At 50.3% G+C, this 17,713-nt stretch overlaps 7 protein-coding genes across 7 annotated transcripts; 4 read left to right on the top strand and 3 right to left on the bottom strand.

Moving 5' to 3' along the window:
- Positions 1 to 905: 905 nt before the first annotated feature.
- N7539_003814 (uncharacterized protein) lies at positions 906 to 3,200 on the top strand (the record flags this gene model as incomplete). Its single annotated transcript, XM_056933416.1, has 4 exons — positions 906 to 937; positions 993 to 1,651; positions 1,708 to 2,750; positions 2,838 to 3,200. The coding sequence occupies 4 exons, from the start codon at positions 906 to 908 to the stop codon at positions 3,198 to 3,200; spliced, it is 2,097 nt and encodes a 698-aa protein (XP_056790957.1).
- Positions 3,201 to 3,367: 167 nt separating this feature from the next.
- On the bottom strand, positions 3,368 to 4,051 carry N7539_003813 (nucleobindin SSP120; the record flags this gene model as incomplete). The annotated part of the gene is made up of 2 exons (XM_056933415.1): positions 3,368 to 3,852; positions 3,922 to 4,051. The coding sequence occupies 2 exons, from the start codon at positions 4,049 to 4,051 to the stop codon at positions 3,368 to 3,370; spliced, it is 615 nt and encodes a 204-aa protein (XP_056790956.1).
- Positions 4,052 to 4,340: 289 nt separating this feature from the next.
- Positions 4,341 to 6,707, top strand: N7539_003812 (uncharacterized protein; the record flags this gene model as incomplete). The annotated part of the gene is made up of 1 exon (XM_056933414.1): positions 4,341 to 6,707. One exon carries the CDS (start codon positions 4,341 to 4,343, stop codon positions 6,705 to 6,707), a length of 2,367 nt encoding a protein of 788 aa, XP_056790955.1.
- A 565-nt stretch (positions 6,708 to 7,272) lies between these two features.
- On the bottom strand, positions 7,273 to 9,681 carry N7539_003811 (DEAH-box ATP-dependent RNA helicase PRP43; the record flags this gene model as incomplete). The annotated part of the gene is made up of 3 exons (XM_056933413.1): positions 7,273 to 7,395; positions 7,458 to 9,324; positions 9,398 to 9,681. 3 exons carry the CDS (start codon positions 9,679 to 9,681, stop codon positions 7,273 to 7,275), a joined length of 2,274 nt encoding a protein of 757 aa, XP_056790954.1.
- A 386-nt stretch (positions 9,682 to 10,067) lies between these two features.
- N7539_003810 (protein arginine N-methyltransferase) lies at positions 10,068 to 12,799 on the top strand (the record flags this gene model as incomplete). Its single annotated transcript, XM_056933412.1, has 4 exons — positions 10,068 to 10,184; positions 10,261 to 10,885; positions 10,959 to 12,448; positions 12,518 to 12,799. 4 exons carry the CDS (start codon positions 10,068 to 10,070, stop codon positions 12,797 to 12,799), a joined length of 2,514 nt encoding a protein of 837 aa, XP_056790953.1.
- A 1,501-nt stretch (positions 12,800 to 14,300) lies between these two features.
- On the top strand, positions 14,301 to 15,572 carry N7539_003809 (glycoside hydrolase family 16 protein; the record flags this gene model as incomplete). Its single annotated transcript, XM_056933411.1, has 3 exons — positions 14,301 to 14,397; positions 14,472 to 14,752; positions 14,829 to 15,572. 3 exons carry the CDS (start codon positions 14,301 to 14,303, stop codon positions 15,570 to 15,572), a joined length of 1,122 nt encoding a protein of 373 aa, XP_056790952.1.
- Positions 15,573 to 15,980: 408 nt separating this feature from the next.
- N7539_003808 (uncharacterized protein) lies at positions 15,981 to 17,218 on the bottom strand (the record flags this gene model as incomplete). Its single annotated transcript, XM_056933410.1, has 4 exons — positions 15,981 to 16,067; positions 16,137 to 16,665; positions 16,742 to 16,875; positions 16,952 to 17,218. 4 exons carry the CDS (start codon positions 17,216 to 17,218, stop codon positions 15,981 to 15,983), a joined length of 1,017 nt encoding a protein of 338 aa, XP_056790951.1.
- Positions 17,219 to 17,713: the final 495 nt, after the last annotated feature.

The following is a 17,713-nucleotide window of genomic DNA, read 5'->3' as shown; positions in this document are numbered from 1 at the left end:
GATGCCGTATATCCTAGTTGGCCATCTTGTCCTTACTGCTGCGAAGAACGCCCGTCTTCATCTCCTCCTCATTGCATGTTTGCGGCAGAGCTTGGCTGTCAGGGCCTCCAATTCTGCTCTCGGGTAGTGGCTACGAGTCTGCATTTAGTTGCCTTGTACCTTGCAAAACGTCTTGGCTGCTTGAAATGCGCAATCCATGATTTACACATTCCAGCTTACTTCATTGCTTTGTTGCTCAAGACCGTTCACTCGTTCACTGATCTCTTTTTTCTTCATTGATTCTTCGTCAATATTCCCCCGCATTACCTTGTCAAGCGCTAGCGTCTCTCTATCGATCAATGTTCCGTATTCATTTCATCAATGCCCAATTCATGTCCTTTGTCTAATTATACACATTCGGCTTCTCCTCTACCGGCGGGAACCTTGATATACGCAAGACTTTGTTATCCTTGCGGGCGTTGTAAGACCTATTTCACCTACCTTAAGATATCTGATCAAATATTTTCACGACCGTATTTAAATTGCATTCAATGACCAAATGTATACACTGGCCTCACTTTGTACTACACAATCTTGGGGTATTGATATTCAGACATAAGATTAGATTCATATGTCCTGATTGATCCGTGCTGATCATGATTGAATCTTCATTGATAGAAGTCTCGCAAGGACTGTTCATCTACAAGATGAAGATGATCTGAGTCCTGAGACTTTGAGGTGCATACGGGCTGGAGGGCTCGGCTCAGCTGCGGGCCGGCTGGACAAGATGACTCAGCATGATCGGCTTTGACAGCGTCTTCATTCCCGAGTTCCGACGCTGATCCGGCGCATCGAATGCTTGTATAGCTGTCGAGCCAGCCAAGGCTAGGTACTAAGGTGGGCTGACCCATCTGTCATATCCTATAATGCGCTCAAGTCTTTCATGTGAATTTTGCCGGTCAGTTGTCGATTCTAGACTTGTTGCTTTCGAAAAAGTTACTTACGCATCACAGGCGATCAAAGATCAAATGTGTGAACACAGGCAAGGCGCCTTGTCGAAAATGTCAGCGAAGCGGCATCCTGGACTGTGCTCTTAGCAGACCACAGAGCAGACCTTTTAGCAGACCCCACAGGCGTCCTGATCAAGCTCGAGCCGTGGACTCGCATGAGATAGCAAGCAGCTCACCTTCTGGATTATCACATGAGCCTGTTCTGAATCGGCGACCAATTTCAGGGATTCCTTCCCAAGATGCTGGAATTGTTCAAGGCCAGGCATCTGCCCATGCTGGACATGAAAATGCTACTCACGAGCATATCCGTACCCTGTCGCCGAGTATTGTACTGAAAGTGTTGAATATCTTCATTAACAAATTTCCGGAGCTCGGCATTCTGCATCTACCCAGCTTCATGCAAGAGCTCCAGACCACGTGCCACAATGATACCAGAACACTACTGGCAGCAATTCTTTCGGTCACTCATTGCTACTTCAAACAATCGAATCTCGTTGGACTGGAAAATCTTTTGTCTAGAGAGGAATATGCGTCTTATGCCCGAGGCATGTTGGCTCATAGCTCCTTCCAGGCGCCGAGGCTTCAAGTCGCACAGGCTCTGCTGGTCATGGGCCTCTTCGAATGGGGATCGCGTGAATTCCACCGAGCTTGGATATACTGCGGTTAGTTCATGTCCTACTGTGTGGGACAGTTGAAGATCGCGCGCTAATAGCTTCAGGAATTGCCATTCGCATCATGCAAGCCATCAACAGCCTCCATATCGCACCGTATCCTGCTGATCCACAAGCGTCTGGCAATCAAGATCCCAGTCAAGAAGCCATCAATTCGGCAGTCCAAAATCGAACAATGTGGGCATGCTTCATCATGGAGCGGCTCATTAGTTCTGGCACCTATAACCCGCCCATGCTTCCCTTGTCCGAGATGGAGAAGATCAAAGTTCTGCGCCCATTTTCCGCAGTCGAATTCGCTTTTGGTACCGACTCGACCTCACAAAGAAGCAGTATGGTCCAAAGTCTTGCGACTCTGCAAAATCGTAATTCTCATTTGCTAGATATCACGCAAGCATTCGAAGTTCTGGTAGCGGGCTTCGACATATGGACACATGTGATGACCTTTGTCCTCAACGATGGGCGGCGAGCACCAGAAATGTGCGCACCTAGGAATTGCCCATGGGTGCCTGGATCACCATGGTCCAATACTCGAGAGCGTCTCGAGGAATGGCGCGCGAATCAACACCATCGCCTCCATTATCCGCAGAACTCTGTTGTGGCTCACATTACACTCGGATACGGAGAGTCTTTTACATACGTGAATCTGATCTATTATCTTTGGTGTGTTGTGCCCATCAATCTCGACCTCTGGAGACGGAGACTAATCTATACACTTGCCACCAGCACCGTCATGCTACATCGCGAATATTTTCCGTTCTTACCAACTTCAGAAACAGTCCCAAGGGGCCCTGTGGACCATCCTCGACTTCAAGCGGAGGCTCCTCCCGGATGGTGGGATCGAAGCGCCCTTGAAATGTTCGGAGCTACTGAACATATCGCCAGAATTCTGCATGAGGCTGCAGAGTGCGGGTCGGAGCTGTTGACACCATTTGTGGGATTCTGCGCCTTCTCAGCCGCGTACATGAATCTTTATGTCTCCAAATTTCCACAGATGAACCTGGGCCGAAGTCCTCAGGCTGAACAACACCTGCAATATTGCCTCGCCTATCTTGAGGGTTTTCGGCATGAATGGAAGCTTGGCGAGAGCTGGGTAAGTCATCGTGAGCCTGCATCGATACCCTGTCGAGGATGAACCCCCATCACTGACCTACTGCCCTACTATCCTGCCGACCTGAAGATGACCACAATTAAACATGCGTCCCTTCTTTACGAGAGAGCAAGCTCAGATAGAGCGCGATACCAGGGAAAATCGAGGAAGGATTTCGACATCCTTCATCAATCCATCCACGAGTTCCGAGTCGTGGATCGCTCGCACCAATACATACAAGAAATAGAAGGCGCTGAACGTGCAACAGACCCTTCGACCTCTGGCACCACCCCGATGACGAACACTGCATCGGATTCGTTAGATCTAGATGCACCGCTCAATGACCTGCTGACCGAGGTCAGCACGTATGCTCATGAGCAAGGCATGTGGTCGCATTGGTGGCCATCTCAAGAAGAGATGAATGTGCTGCTATTTCCCGACAGCATAAGTTAACGAGCACGACCGTCTGATGGGACTCGATCTGTACCCATTACGAAAATGGCAATTCACCTGGCGAATGGAAACGTAATCGATCATTGATTCATTACACCCATCAAAACCGATGCGACAGAGTCTATTTACAGGACGTGAAAGTGGACGTGAAAAAGGAGGTATCCCTCTTAGTTCCCACGTCGAAATTTGGAGGGGATATTGGCTTCCACAATTTGCATATCCTCCAGCTTGTCGAGTCGCAATTGGGCAGCCTCCAACTCATCATGCAGGCGGAAATGCTCAATGTCTTCGGGATGCGTCAGATCCTCTTCCTTCGCATCATCACCGTGGAATTTCTCGAAGTGGTGGATCTCGTACTCGTACTCCAGATCGCCGTGGTGACCGGGTCCGAAGCCGAGGTCGGGCAAACGCGTTCCGGCGGCAATTGTCTTGACGAAATTGTCGCGGCTGATCAGGCCTGTGTGTCGGGGGTCAAACAAATCGAAGACAGCCCGGACGGCAGACTCTTTGCTTGACTCAGAAGCGCTTTTGTTGGACTCATCATCGAGGCCGTACGTTTTGCGAACCTCGTCTGGAGTCCATGAGCCAGAGGAGTCGTAATCGTGTAATGTGAAGAATGATAGCGCATCAAAGCCTTCAATGTGGTGTTCCTCTGATTTAATGATCGACAGTTAGTTCAGCAAATTCTTCGATACTGCAAATGAAGTCATGTCTTCCATACCTATCATATGTCTCGTGGCCCAGTCGTCGGAAGGGGGCTTGCCATCGCTGGAGTGTGTTCCATGAGCGCTGACGATGCCACTACTCAACGCAAGCACGCTGGCAGTGATAAGAAGTAGACGCGATACCATTGTATATTTTCCGAATCGAAGAACAGAATGTGGAGGTTGCGTTTCTTTATCGCTCCATGACCGAAGTACGAACGCAACAGGGGACACTATGGAGGTACCGACAGCTTGTTTGCAGTGTTTGCACCGTGAAATTTGGGCCGCGCCGGAATTTCACCACAGCCTCTCACCTCCGGACCGCATGATCTGAGCACGGCATACCAATCCACGACTTTTCGACTTATCCTGGGACGTCGAAAATCTCCTCGACTACACTTATCGCTAGAGACTCCTAGACAGAAATGCTTCGATAATGCAGAGTATGTGGTCCCGCGCCGCCCCGTCGCAGACATCCTGCCGGTGTGTGTCATGCTTGAGTACCGTTGCCAACAGCGTCACTTCGCGATCGGCAACAGCCGCCAGCAAGAGAAAATTGAGAATCGGGAACTCTGTTACCGCTCTATATACCAGCATATTTGCAGCGGCTGCTCTTGCGGATGCGAAGGCGAAGACTAAGCGTCGGGATGACCTTGCGGAGAAAATTGCGGCGGTTAAGGCGGAGGTGACCGAACTTGTGGACGAAGAACAACGACTCCTTGAATCCCTTTTGTCGCGCAGGAAGAACAGGAGTATCAATCGCATCATATATGACAAGGGTTTTGGTGGCGTTGTCTCCTCTCCAAGACTACGCCAGCGAACAAATTTAAGTCACCCCTCGAGGTTCTTGCACACCGCACGCCGCCTTGGTAGCCAGAACCCCCAAATTGATCAGAATGTTTCGACGGAAGAGTTTGGTCATCTCGATCTACAGGAAGCGGAGGCGAGCGCGTTGCGAGCGGCAATGAACGAAGCCCTTCCGGAATGGGTTGTCGGAGACACTGCACGCATCAAAGCCGTGCAGAAGCTTGCGCTGAAACAATTCGCCATCAGGATTCTACTCCGACCATCGATCGCTCACAAATATGCCGGTCTACCGATGAACTACGGAGCCGATTTCGATGTCCCTTCTGTCGATGTCAATAATCTCTTGAACGAATTGAACATTGTACGGCGGCAGATGAACGCACTTCTACACAAGCGAAATGTGGATCTTTCCGAAGTTATTCAGGACTTCAATGCGATGCGCTCCGAAGAAGGAAGAGACAATGACCGTAGACTTGACGATGAGCTACGGGAGTACGTTCAGCTGTTCACAAATCAGCAGATGTCACTGCAGGAACTGCTGCTTCGAATCTCAGGGAATTTGATGAAGTCGGCAGACCCGGACCGCACGGCAGCTTTCCGAGAGCTGCTTATTGTGTTTACGCAAACGCGCCAAAACGATCTCAACGACCTCCTACTGCAGTCACTTCTTCCTAATCGCTTCTATCTGAGCACCTCGCTCATCGTGACAATCATCTCATTCTTCCGCAAATCCAAGAACTTAAAAGACTTCGACCTATTCCTCCAGATGTTAAGTGGCGAAGGCTACACCGTCAATTTGGGGACGATTGGTCTATTTAGGAGGCGCAAGATTAATGGGTTGACCACTGTTGTTCCGCCACTCTATGGCAGCAGCACTGTAATCTACACAGAGCTTATTGCGGCCGCTTTGCGATTTAATCAGCCAGACCGAGCAGATGCCTGGCTCCAGGCTGCGAGAAAGTCAGGCTTTTTTGACAATTTCAACACATTGTTCACCTATATTCGCTTCTACAGCATCCGCCAGGACTGGGAAAGGGGCCTTAGTGCTCTGAAGAGAGCAGTCACCTATCTTGTGTCGTCCACGGATCTGTCTCCACGGCTTGTTGAGCGTTTGCTGTTATATATGGTGCATCTTTGTGACTCGTGCTGCCAGAAGGAAGTCTCTCAGAGCCTCATATCAGCTGCTGTGCATTGCGGTTTTAACCCGAATATTCCCTCTCAGCACAATGATATCACGCCCATCGTGGACCAGGAAGGCCGACGATGGAAAAAGGCCGCTGAAATGACACCACATCACAACTTATCACGACCTCTGTGGCAGAAATGCTACGACTTTGCGCATGACTTTGGTCAGCAACTGAACCATCTTGAGACAGCTGAAAGTGACCTCACACAACGAAAGCTCGATCGGCTTGCCACTGTTCATGCGCATGAATCCCTGTCTGCTGCTCTTCCCCAAACCAGTGAGCATTCCACGAGCAGACATTTAGTAACGGATCCCGCAAACGCCACACTAAATCAACCGTCCTCAAGCGGTGAAATTGCCGCGCTGAGGGATGAAGTATCCCAGCTCCGACAATTAGTGTTTGAGATGCGAAAGCACCACATTGAGGCTTCTTTCAAGAAAGACATTCACCATGATTTGGAGTATGAAGATTCTCTCATACAATCCTCTGAAACAACAAAATCTCAAAGTACACATCAAGACTCCCGCGTCTCATCTTCAGAGTCTCGAAGAACGTCGATGAGCGTCGAATTTGAACGCATCCCGACGCCAATTGAGCGTGACGAGCACGCCGCGCCGTCATCCAATTTCTCGTTTCGCCCAGCGCAAGTCATGATGGGACCTGCCCTCGTTCAAGATCATGCCATCGGCACTGTTGACGCTCAAAACCACCAGCTGACACAGGGCCATTCAAAGAAAACGAGTCGGGCCCGCATGAGCAAGGGGAAACCCGTTCCTGCGTCATCTCAGAGCGCTGCTGGACGGGCATGAGATTTTGGGTAAAGGTAGATGTAAATTATTCGATCCTGTATGATACGTTATCTTCAAATTACGTGCAATGTACGGAATGAAACATGCTGCTTCCAATATCCTTGGATTCTTTTCCTGCTGCGGTAGGAAGCGACGATGAAAAGAAAGCGCCTATTGTGCTGCGCAAAGGGACGTTCGCACGTAGTCATATACGTAGGTAGTGATATACCAACGCGACGAATGTCGAGGGACTCAGGTTCGGGACGCCGCAAGCCAGGGTCAGATGTTCACGTAAAGTGGCCATTCGACTTCTCAGTAACTATATACAGGTCACCAACCCGCTTGATGTGGATTTCAGTCTGCATTCAGGACTAGGTGAATGGATACTGTCGAGTTTACAAGAGATGATAGTTTCGGCGAAGTGGCAACAAGTACTTGCGCGAAAAGGTGCTCGGGGTGAATGATGATGTGTCTAGCTTCTGTGCCAAGGCATCTATTTCCAAACCTAATTTATGCTGCGCGTGAAGGGAATCTATAACAAGGAGGAAATGCGATTGGTCACCGAAGCCATCGCAATCATAATCGTTTATCGTCGCTTCTCAGCACGAATCTTCTCTTTGCGTGCGAGTCTATCACGAGCGCGTAGGAGTGCGGTTTGGATTTCACCCTTAGGGAAGGAGGAGGGATCGTAGTATGTGGGTGCGATGTCCTGTTGCGAGTATTAGTGGACTGCAATATAAGAAAAATGATCGAAAGGACGTGGTTACATACCAATAGCCATTCGGGCTTGACCGCAGTAACTGTGCGGATGTAGTTCTTAGTCGTCAGGACGAACTCGTTATAAAGGACCCACTCGGCGTCGTGAGCCAGCACAGTCGAAGGATGCAACAAAACATTTTGGTTATCCTTGATTGTCGTGTACACGCTCTTGCCTTGTGACTCTTTCCTGGCAACTTGCATGAAGAAACCGGCACAAAGAGCTCGGCGGATATTCTCATAATACTTCTTGTCTTCGAACGGCGTTGAGATCATTTCGAGCTCAGATCGCTCCATAATCCGAAGTAATTGCATGCGGACATTGTCCGCTGATTGCAGAGACCGAAGAGAAAGGAAGTGGTCGTGGCACCATTGCTTGGGGTTTGCCTGGGCCTCAGGGCTCTTGAAGGCGTGGTAGACATTCAACATGGTGAGATGGTCGCCATCCTGATGCGCGAACAGGTTCTTCATCTCGTCCGCGCGCTTACGCTGCGAGTTGGGACGCACAAAGAGCTGTGGTACAGACAAGAGAGCGGTGATGGACAGAATCTCGTTGGAACAGTAGAATTCCGGTGAGCTGATCAACATCACGGCGAGAGCAGGGTCGAGAGGGAATTCAGAGGCCAATCGTCCAAGCTCAGTCAAGTTTCCATCGTCATCGAGACAAGCGAGGTAATTAAGTTCCTCAAGGGCACGCATGAGAGTCTCGGGGGCAGGGGGATCCATCAAGTCGAAGTGGACGAGATCATCAATTCCCAACTTCTTCAACTCAAGAACAGTGGAGGACAAATTGGACCGAAGAACTTCTGGATAAGTCTGCTCGATCAGCTCCTTCTTGAAGGCCTCTTCAGTGTACAAACGGAAGCACTTTCCGGGTCGTGTACGACCAGCACGACCGGCACGCTGCTGGGCAGATGCCTTCGAGATGGGAGAGACAAGGAGGGACTCGACACGAATGCGAGGGTTGTAGATCTTCTGCTTAGAGAATCCGGGATCCACAACGTACACGATACCGTCAATTGTCAAAGAAGTTTCGGCAATGTTAGTGGAGACAATGACCTTTCGACCGGGCCGACCACCCTTGCGAAGAGGAGCCGGTGCAGGGTCGAAGATGCGTTGCTGCATGTGTGGTGGCAAACTACCGTATAGTGGATAGACCTTTAATGGACCGGCATCGGCCTCCCGAACCATCTCTTCAGCTTCCATTGAGATCTTTCTGGCAGCGTCTTCAATTTCTTCTTCACCGGTCAAGAAAACAAGGATATCACCCTCATCCTCGGTGGCGTGGATCTGCAGGACTGTCCGAATGGCCGCTTCAACGTAGTCTTGCTCAGGCTCTGGGGTGTAGAACACTTCGACTGGGTGAGTACGACCGGGAACAGCGAGAAGAGGCGCGTCCATGAAGTAACGCTGAAACTTCTGCGCATCGAGAGTAGCAGACATGATAATGATCTTGAGATCGGGTCGGCGCTGCACAACTTCCTTCAACAGTCCCATGAGGACATCGGTGGCCATGGTTCTTTCGTGGGCTTCGTCGAGCATGATTGTGCTGTATCGAGAAAGGTTGTGGTCGTGCATCGCCTCTCGCAGAAGCATACCGTCGGTCATGTATTTGAGAATAGTTTTTTGGCTTGTCTTGTCTTCAAAACGAATGCTGTAACCGACTTCTTCACCGAGCTTGACATCCATCTCCTCCGCGACACGCTGAGCCACTGACATGGCGGCCACACGACGAGGCTGAGTACAAGCAACCATTTTGCGTTGTGTTTGGGGCAGGTCGTCAAACAAGACAAACTGGGGAATCTGCGTGGTCTTTCCGGAACCAGTCTCACCAACAAAAACGAGGATCTGGGATTGCTGGTACAGCTGGAGGAACTCATCACTACCGAGAACGACAAGGAACGTAATTAGTACAAGAAACTCGTGCGCCTCGAGACTCACTCCTTCAAACATACCGCTGCGCATGCACAGGCAGATCTCGTCGAGTCTTCAAGATCGAGAAATATTTGGTCGAGAATGGCTTTCCGCTGAAAGGATTGACCTCTCCGTCTTCAGCCTTCATGGCCAAGGACGCCGTCGTCTGGTGGCGCTTGAATTTGGCCAGGGCGGAGCTTTGGTCTGCGCCGTCCGTATCCTCGTACATGTGGGCTAGGTAGGGATTTTCCCTAGGATCGCCGGCGTCCATCTTCTGGCGCTTGGCGCGTGCGCCATCCTCCGAATCTGATCGACGGTCGACCATGCTGAATGCGTTTCAAGTTGAAGGAAAGGTGGAAAAGTGATCGGAAAGCAAAATTCGGCGGCCGATAAAAAAAACTTCGGATAGGCAAATCGAGCGGCGATCCTCCGAGAATCTTTATCGGAATTGACCGCCCCAGATATTCTGCCGGTAATCTTTCGTTCCCCACAAGGTTCAGCGCTAATAAACAACGTCGATTGTTTGGGATCTTGTTTTTGATGCACTTGGCGAACGAAAGGGTCTAAGTATCTTTAAGAGACCCTCATACACTTTTGGCTCAGAGCGAAGTTCTGCAGTCATTTCCTACATTCGACAGATATTCGAAGATCGCGTTTTCTGTCTCTCTACTTGGACCCCCACTTTCACTCACCCAAAACTCCAATATCAACATGGACCACTATGAGCCAGTAAACGATCCGGGGGTGGTATTTTGTATCGGACACCATGAGCCAAATCGATCTCTCAAGTTGACTGCCGATCATGTCATTCGGGCCCACGAAAGCAACGTCAGTGCTTGCCTTGGAAAAAATGGCATTTGTCTTCGCCTGTCCATTTTGCTAATCCGAACGTGCATTTCCTCAGTATGACATGTTGACTGTGCCAATCACAACGACTCACTTTCATTCCAGAGTGCTGAGTCTTTTGTCCTCTCATCTCTCAGGGTTACAATTGCCGTCCTTGGATCCATTGGGAACCAGGGCCACATCGCAGAATACTCTGCCTCTGATCATTCCGCCATTGACTAAGCTTGACTCAAATTTGACTCCAAATGAGGCGACAAGTCAACTGGTGGGCGTGACGAGCAGTTGGATTGACCTTTGTTCACCGGACCCCCTAATTGCAGATCTTTCTCGTCAAGTGTTCATGCTGGAGGTCGCGTATGCTGCTTTCTGTGGTATTGGCTATCTGTTGATACCGGGCCCTAAATTGCACCATGGTGGTATTCATTCGGAAGGCATAGTATACTATGCCCGGGCCGTGCAAGATGCTTTGAATCTTGGTCCATACATCCAGTTCAATATCTGGTTACGAATGGTGGATAATCCAGAAATGGAAGTCGACAACATGGGTGACCTCGGACCCTTCGCTCGGCAAGAATTTCTCCAAGCAGAGCCAACTGGCTCAACGAAAACTGATCCGTTTGGAACTTGGGATGCTTGGGATCTGATTAGAAAGACCTGCAAATATCACAGCCGGTTGGTCGTTGGTATGCTTTATCCCAGCTCTCCCTTCTTTTTCCCCTACCCTACGACGACGCGTGGGCTAACACCTAAGTACAGCGCTTTCCATGCCCAAGCAACTGCCTGCATTGTGCGTTCAGTCGCGCTGGCATTCGGAACCAGTTCATCAGCTCACAATCGATGCCTCCTCCTTCCTGAAAAATCCAAAGGGGTACCCTGTTTTATCTAAAGCCCACCAGGCCTTCATTGCACGGCTTATGCGATTGCGTACCCGTCCATGGATCATTTTGTGCAATGTTGGGCCTATTCCAGGGCTTGAAGACACAGAGGAAGCTGAAGGGGCGCAATCGCAGCTGTCCAGTTCCGATTATCCAAGCCTCAAGGCGTCCAAAAAACATCATGACCCCACACCGCATCTCTCTTACATTCGCAACTTGCAAGAACGTCAGCCTCCCCGAACACCCATCGAAAGATTTGGAACGGGCTATCAAGATTACCTCCAAGCACCTCTGCAGCCGTTAACTGTCAACTTGGAGAGCATCACATACGAGGTCTTCGAGAAAGACCCAATCAAGTATGAGTGGTATGAGCGCGCCATCACCAAAGCTCTGCAAGACTGGTCTGATCAGAAGAAACCTACCTCTCATCCTGATGGGAAGGTCATTCTTGCAGTTGTGGGAGCGGGGCGGGGCCCTCTTGTCACGCGAGCCCTCAAGGCCAGCGCAGCCGCTGGGGTTGCGATCGACCTGTGGGCGGTTGAAAAGAACCAGAATGCGTTTGTTTTGCTGCAACGGCATAACGAAGATATCTGGGACGGCAAAGTCAGTCTTGTTCAGTCCGATATGCGGAGCTGGAAGGGCCCGCGTGTGCCGAGTCGGGGATCGAGGGATGAGCCGCAGGGATCGGTTGATGAGACACAAGGTGGAGGACCTGATTCTTCTCTCACTTCGAGGACCTTCGACTACACCCACGTTGATATTGTCGTCTCGGAGTTACTTGGATCGTTCGCTGATAATGAGCTATCTCCCGAGTGTCTCGATGGCATCAATGACCTAATCCATCCAGAGCATGGAATATCGATTCCTGCATCCTACTCGGCTCACATGACGCCCATTTCTGCTCCGAAGCTACACAGCGATATTGCGCACCAGAGTATTTCCAATCCTGCCGCTCCTGAGACCCCTTATGTCGTCATGCTTCACGCGATTGACTTCCTGTCCACTGCGGAGTCAACTGGGACGACCGAGACCTTGAATCACCACTCTTCCAGCCGCTCCTCTGGGGGCACATCTACCCCGACACCCGCTACTGAGTTCCCGATTCCTTTTGTTCAGACTGCTTGGACTTTCTCTCACCCCAACCGAAACATTTCACCCCCGTCGCGAACCTCATCCACGGTCTCGAATGCGCATAATGTGCGACGGACCCGTCTGTCCTTCCCCACACAGAATCGTGGCGTATGCCATGGTATTGCTGGGTATTTTGAGACTGTGTTGTACGGAGACGTAGAACTCTCAACCAACCCTGTCACTATGGATGCGAAGAGTGCTACGATGATTAGCTGGTTCCCAATTTACTTCCCTCTCAAGGTACGATTTTGAACCCAAATAAGCAAAGCATGATCAGACACTGACTGCACCCCCTTTTTTTTTTCGCAGACTCCTCTCAATGTTCCTGACAATGGTGAGGTTGTCATTACCATGTATCGTCAAACTGACGACCGCAAAGTGTGGTACGAGTGGATGGTTGAGGTTTACGCTCTTGAGCGGACGGCCACTGCGGCAGCATGGGTCGCCTCCCCAGCCACTACAGGCGCTCGCTCTGGATCACCGGGCACAGATGCTTCAGGAGCCAAGTCCTCGAATCAGGCTAGCTTCCGTCGAGTACGTGTGGGGATGAGCGAGCTTCATTCAAGCATCAAGGACGGTTGCTTGATGTAAGGAGTGATCTCGACATAATTAAGATCTTGGTCTCTCTAACTGGGTGTATCTCACCCATTAGGCTTTATCTCAATGAGGAAAGCCATCTTATATGGTTGAATTGATTTTCCAATACATTTATCCACACATGATCGGTTTCTTCTTGAGTATGGACCGGCAGATTCAATAAAACTTGCCTGTAGCTAATTATCTGGTCCACACGTTATGGCGGTTCAGATTGAAGGATCCCAAGGCATTCACCGTGTTCGTGTGATAGCTCTTCTACCCGCCTGACGTCTCCATTTGTTCGAAGGAAATACCGAACAATCGCAAGATTGCATAAGCAAAAGTCAGGAGTGGAGAGGATGCGTGGCGTAGGGATCTGTTTCCCGCTAGACAAGGTCTCGTCCGGCAGAGACGAGGGTAAAGACTTGCACGAAGAATCTCGTGGAGAGCAACGGAAAGACACCCGGAAAAGCATTGAGAAAGACTTTCGCAAATGCATCTAGGTGTTCACAACAGGAACAATCAGGCAGAAGACAACATTGAAGCATACGCCGTACTGGAGTCAGATCTCGAACACCGCCGAGTTCCGATTACTCGGTGATGTCTCAGCTTGACAAGATGCTATTAGTTGACATAATCAATGCTGAGATACTTATTAGCCCTCAACTAAGGATGGTCATACTAAAATCATACTGTGCCCTTACGTTGGACTCTTGCGTTGAATTCTCCGCTGCGAGTGCACAAGATCAAAAAGCTTGTCAGGCGCTTGACGAGCAAAGATCATGGAGGCATGGAGAATCACAACGATCAACTTGCATGACCACAGATCATAAACGCAGTCCTTCCCTTGCTCGACCTTTCTTCGCGTTCCATGAAGCTCACATGCTATTTTGAGAAGGCTTCATCTTGGTGACTGGCTACAGTACTCACTACACAACTACCATCTGCGGATCAAATCGTCACCTCCACTCAGAGCCACAATTCGGTACCATCGGCTCCACGGTCCACCATCGCTTGGTCTGTGTACGTATACCGCGCACGAAAGTCGGTGCTCAGCACTTGAACACGCAAGCCTGCTGCCGTTCATCGGCCAACCAAGCTTTTTGAAGTGGACCCAGCTCACGCAACCTTGATGGAGACGGGTCTTACACGCATTGCTTTGACTCTGAGCCGGGTCAAGTCTGTGCCGGACAGGAGATAGGCACCTACTTTACAGTTCACACTGTCTACAGTGCGCAGCCGGATGGCGGAGCTCACTTGACCAGGGCTCATTGAGCCGATTCATGGTTGTCTTCCAGCGGGCGCAATTCACGAATGACCCGGCCTGGGCTGCGATGGAAACTATGGGGAAATTTCACTTAAGAGGCTGTCCTGTGCTTTCTACACGACTTGGGAAAGCCAAATTAGTTCCAGTCAATCGAGATTTTGGACTCAACTTTTACTATTCAAGTCTATCAAGCTCCAGTTGCTACACTCTTCCCGTACCTGGTCAACAAGTGAGCCAAAGTTGTCGCTAATGTATCCGAAATACCACCACCGCTGGGCGCTAGTTGCTCTGGCTGCGACTCCGTTGTGTGCTGCTCAAACCTTTACGAGCTGCAATCCCCTAGAAAGTGAGTTGACTGGACGAAGAATCTCGCTATCAGGTCTTTGATTGAGTGGGTATCTGATCGTTCTCAACTCATAGAGACATGTGCTGCGGATGTCGGGCTTCCACAGTGGGAAGTATACACGGACTTTACCTCAGGATCTGCGGCGTTCAACAGATGGAACACCACGGCTGGGAAGGTTGAGAATACTTCTCTCGGAGCCAAATTTACCATCTCAGCACAGGGCGATGCCCCGACTATTGAAAGTGATTTTTACATTTTCTTCGGTCGGGTAGAGGTCAATATGAAAGCTGCCAACGGCACCGGCATCATCAGCACAACTGTGATGGAGTCTGATGATCTCGATGAAATCGACTGGGTAAGATTCGCTTTCTGCTGACAACATCAGTACTGGCTATGCCGTTGTCTTGATAGTAATACTAATATCCAAGTAGGAACAAATCAGCACCTACGACTCATCCATTCAAACGGACTACTTTGGCAAGGGCAACACAACCCTATACAACCGTGACACTACCGTGAGCGTCACCCGTCCCGAGGAGCAATTTCACACCTACACTGTCGACTGGACCTCAGAACGGATCGAATGGCTTTTAGACGGCAAGGTCGTCCGCACGCTCGAGTACGCCGACGCCTTGGGCGGGCAGAACTACCCCCAGACGCCCATGCGCATCAAGATCGGGATCTGGGCTGGTGGTGACCCGAACAATGCCCAGGGGACTATCACCTGGGCTGGCGGCGAGACTGACTATACCACTGGACCGTTCACAATGTACGTGGACTCCGTCAGAGTCCTCAACTACAATCCCGCCTCAGCCTACACGTACACCGACAAGACCGGCGCCTATACCAGTATCAAGGCGACGAACAGTACTACATCGAACGATAAGGCATTGAGTTCGGCAATTGTCAAATCTGCTAATGCATCGAGCTCAGATGTGTCTGGATCGACGTCTAGCTCGTCTTCCGTTTCACGTTCTGCGATTACTGCGACTCATGTCTCTTCTCTCACCTCTTTACCTGTCACTGCCGTTGCCACTGCCTCCACTGCCTCTGTTTCTCCCTCCTCTTCTCCTTCGACTTCTTCGACTCCCGTCTCTGCGGCTTCTGCGACCTCACCCATGTCCGCGGGAGTGACGTTGATTCTCACAATGGTGGCGACTTTGCTACAGCTATGAGAGTAGTATCGCTAGTCGCATATTACAATAAAGACATATTGTTATAACGAAAATCAAGTTCTTCGTTACTGGAAATCACTGGTCCACAAAAGAATACGGGATAAGGCTGCAGTTCAAGAAGAGCAGGTGGAACGTCGAGAATGTCAGCTCAAGGCCTCGCTGGGAATGTCGCAGATTTCTTGATCAACCAGGGAAAATGATGACGATTCAAGCGTGATGACTATATAGTGACAGGACAATATACACCGCTGAATTCTTGGGAATCATAGAATAGCAAATCTCAGAAAGGTAATCGTGCGGTATGTATCCTGCACTATATGATTGATGATCTTCTGACGTGGCTGCCAGTGGAAAAATCCTTTGTACCTTTCCTAAACATAGGCAATTCTCTTATCCCCCAGAAGCTGATCATACTATACGGGGGTCGATATTGGCCGATCGAATCTCATTGCTCTCGCTGGGCCAACGAAGATACGGGACTTCACTGCTGAACAACTAGTATGATGTCAGCTATGTGGATTTCGACGAGCGCGCTAGACCACCCGGCTGTTTTATCTCACTTACTGCAGGATCAATTGGTGGAAGTGTGTTATCAATATCATTATACCAGTACGGTAGGGGTATGTGTTTGGCAACTTGTAGGCGTGGCGAAAGCGATGGAGGCGGACTGAGGTATGCGTGCGGCTGAAACATCCGCCGCGAATATCTGTCCAGATCTGTCTCATGACGTAACGTTGGAAAAGAGGCCGCTGGATTCTGTGATCCCGGCGAGTGTGATGTTTTTGGATTCGGCCAGGGATGATTTGGGTGTGTCATAGTGAGATAGGCGTCCAGGTGAAAGGATTCTGCGGAAAACTCGTGATGAGGCTGTTCAAACGTATCGGATTCTACGTCAGGCGTGTGATACCGACCAAGTGATCTGAATGCATGCGCGCTACTTTCGTTCTCCTCCACCGAATTGAGCATGCCGGAGGACATCATTGTCGTTGTTGTTGGTAATTGGGATTGTACCGAATCAGGAGTCGAACATTTGGTGGACTTGGGCCTCTTTGCCAAAGGGGGCTTCTTCATCGTTGAAACAGGAACTCCACCGCTGAAAAGCACTTTTAGTCAGTAATAAGAACTGATTGCACCTCGAGATTCACCAGACAATTTTCGGGATGACCTACTGGCGAGCCAAGTGCTGCATCAAGTAGTCCGGCCGGTGGAATGACTTGTGACACCCGACAAAAGTGCACATGTGGGCCTTTTTGCTCTTGTGGACCAGTTCATGCCGCCTTCGATGCTCTGCACGAGTGAATATCTGAAGACAGGTCAGTGAGTTTCTGATAATTTCCAGGTTCGGAAAGCCAGGCGTGCGCCTGATGAACTTGACTCACTTTATCGCAACCGGGAAACTCGCATGCGTGTACGCGTCTGCCCTTCATGGCCTTGCTGGCCCGCTTGTCATTTGTTTGTGACGGCTTTCTTGTGGGACTGCGAGATGCATTATCGGGGCCATTCCCATTGTGATGTGTGTCCTGGGCTGCTATTGTGCTTGAAGGTGTCCACGGAAACGGAGTCTGTGGCAGACCCGTGGTCGAGCTGATGGGGGAGTAGAACATGCCAGGGGCAAAGAGTGCACCCTGCGTCGAGATGTGATCCATCTTGATGATTCTCCTGGGCGATTGCACAATGGTTCGGACACGGTGGGTCTCCGAGGATGGGGTGGAGGCGATGAAGTTGAGGTACGGCGGGGAGTCTCGAAGTAGCACGTGAATATGAAGGCCAAGAATCAAGACGTGAGGAAGAAAAAGCGATCTCAGCGCTCGCAACACCGGCTAAACGAATGACTGTTTAGGATGATGGCAGTGATGATTGTGATGAAATGCAATGATCATTGTTCGGGATGCGTGGACTTCTATAAATCATCCACTCCAGCTGGGCGCAGCCTAGCCGGAGGGGGCCAGGTCGCGCAGGGGAGACGATGTATTGAGAAGAACTAGGGTAGGGTGGATCGTCACCGAAATTGGATCCGAGTTGATTTGGCTGAACAGAGAGAGGTACACAGGCTGCTGCTTCAACGGGAAATGAAGAGCTAACGTGAAACGTGCAAGGCTCATCGACTAAACGCCTTAGCGTGGGACCGGCGCGAGGCGATA

The sequence above is a fragment of the Penicillium diatomitis genome, assembly GCF_028827545.1.
Source record: "Penicillium diatomitis strain IBT 30728 chromosome Unknown utg000004l_segment0_segment0, whole genome shotgun sequence".
Taxonomy (NCBI): domain Eukaryota; kingdom Fungi; phylum Ascomycota; class Eurotiomycetes; order Eurotiales; family Aspergillaceae; genus Penicillium; species Penicillium diatomitis.
This window is presented reverse-complemented; position numbering and strand designations above follow the sequence as displayed.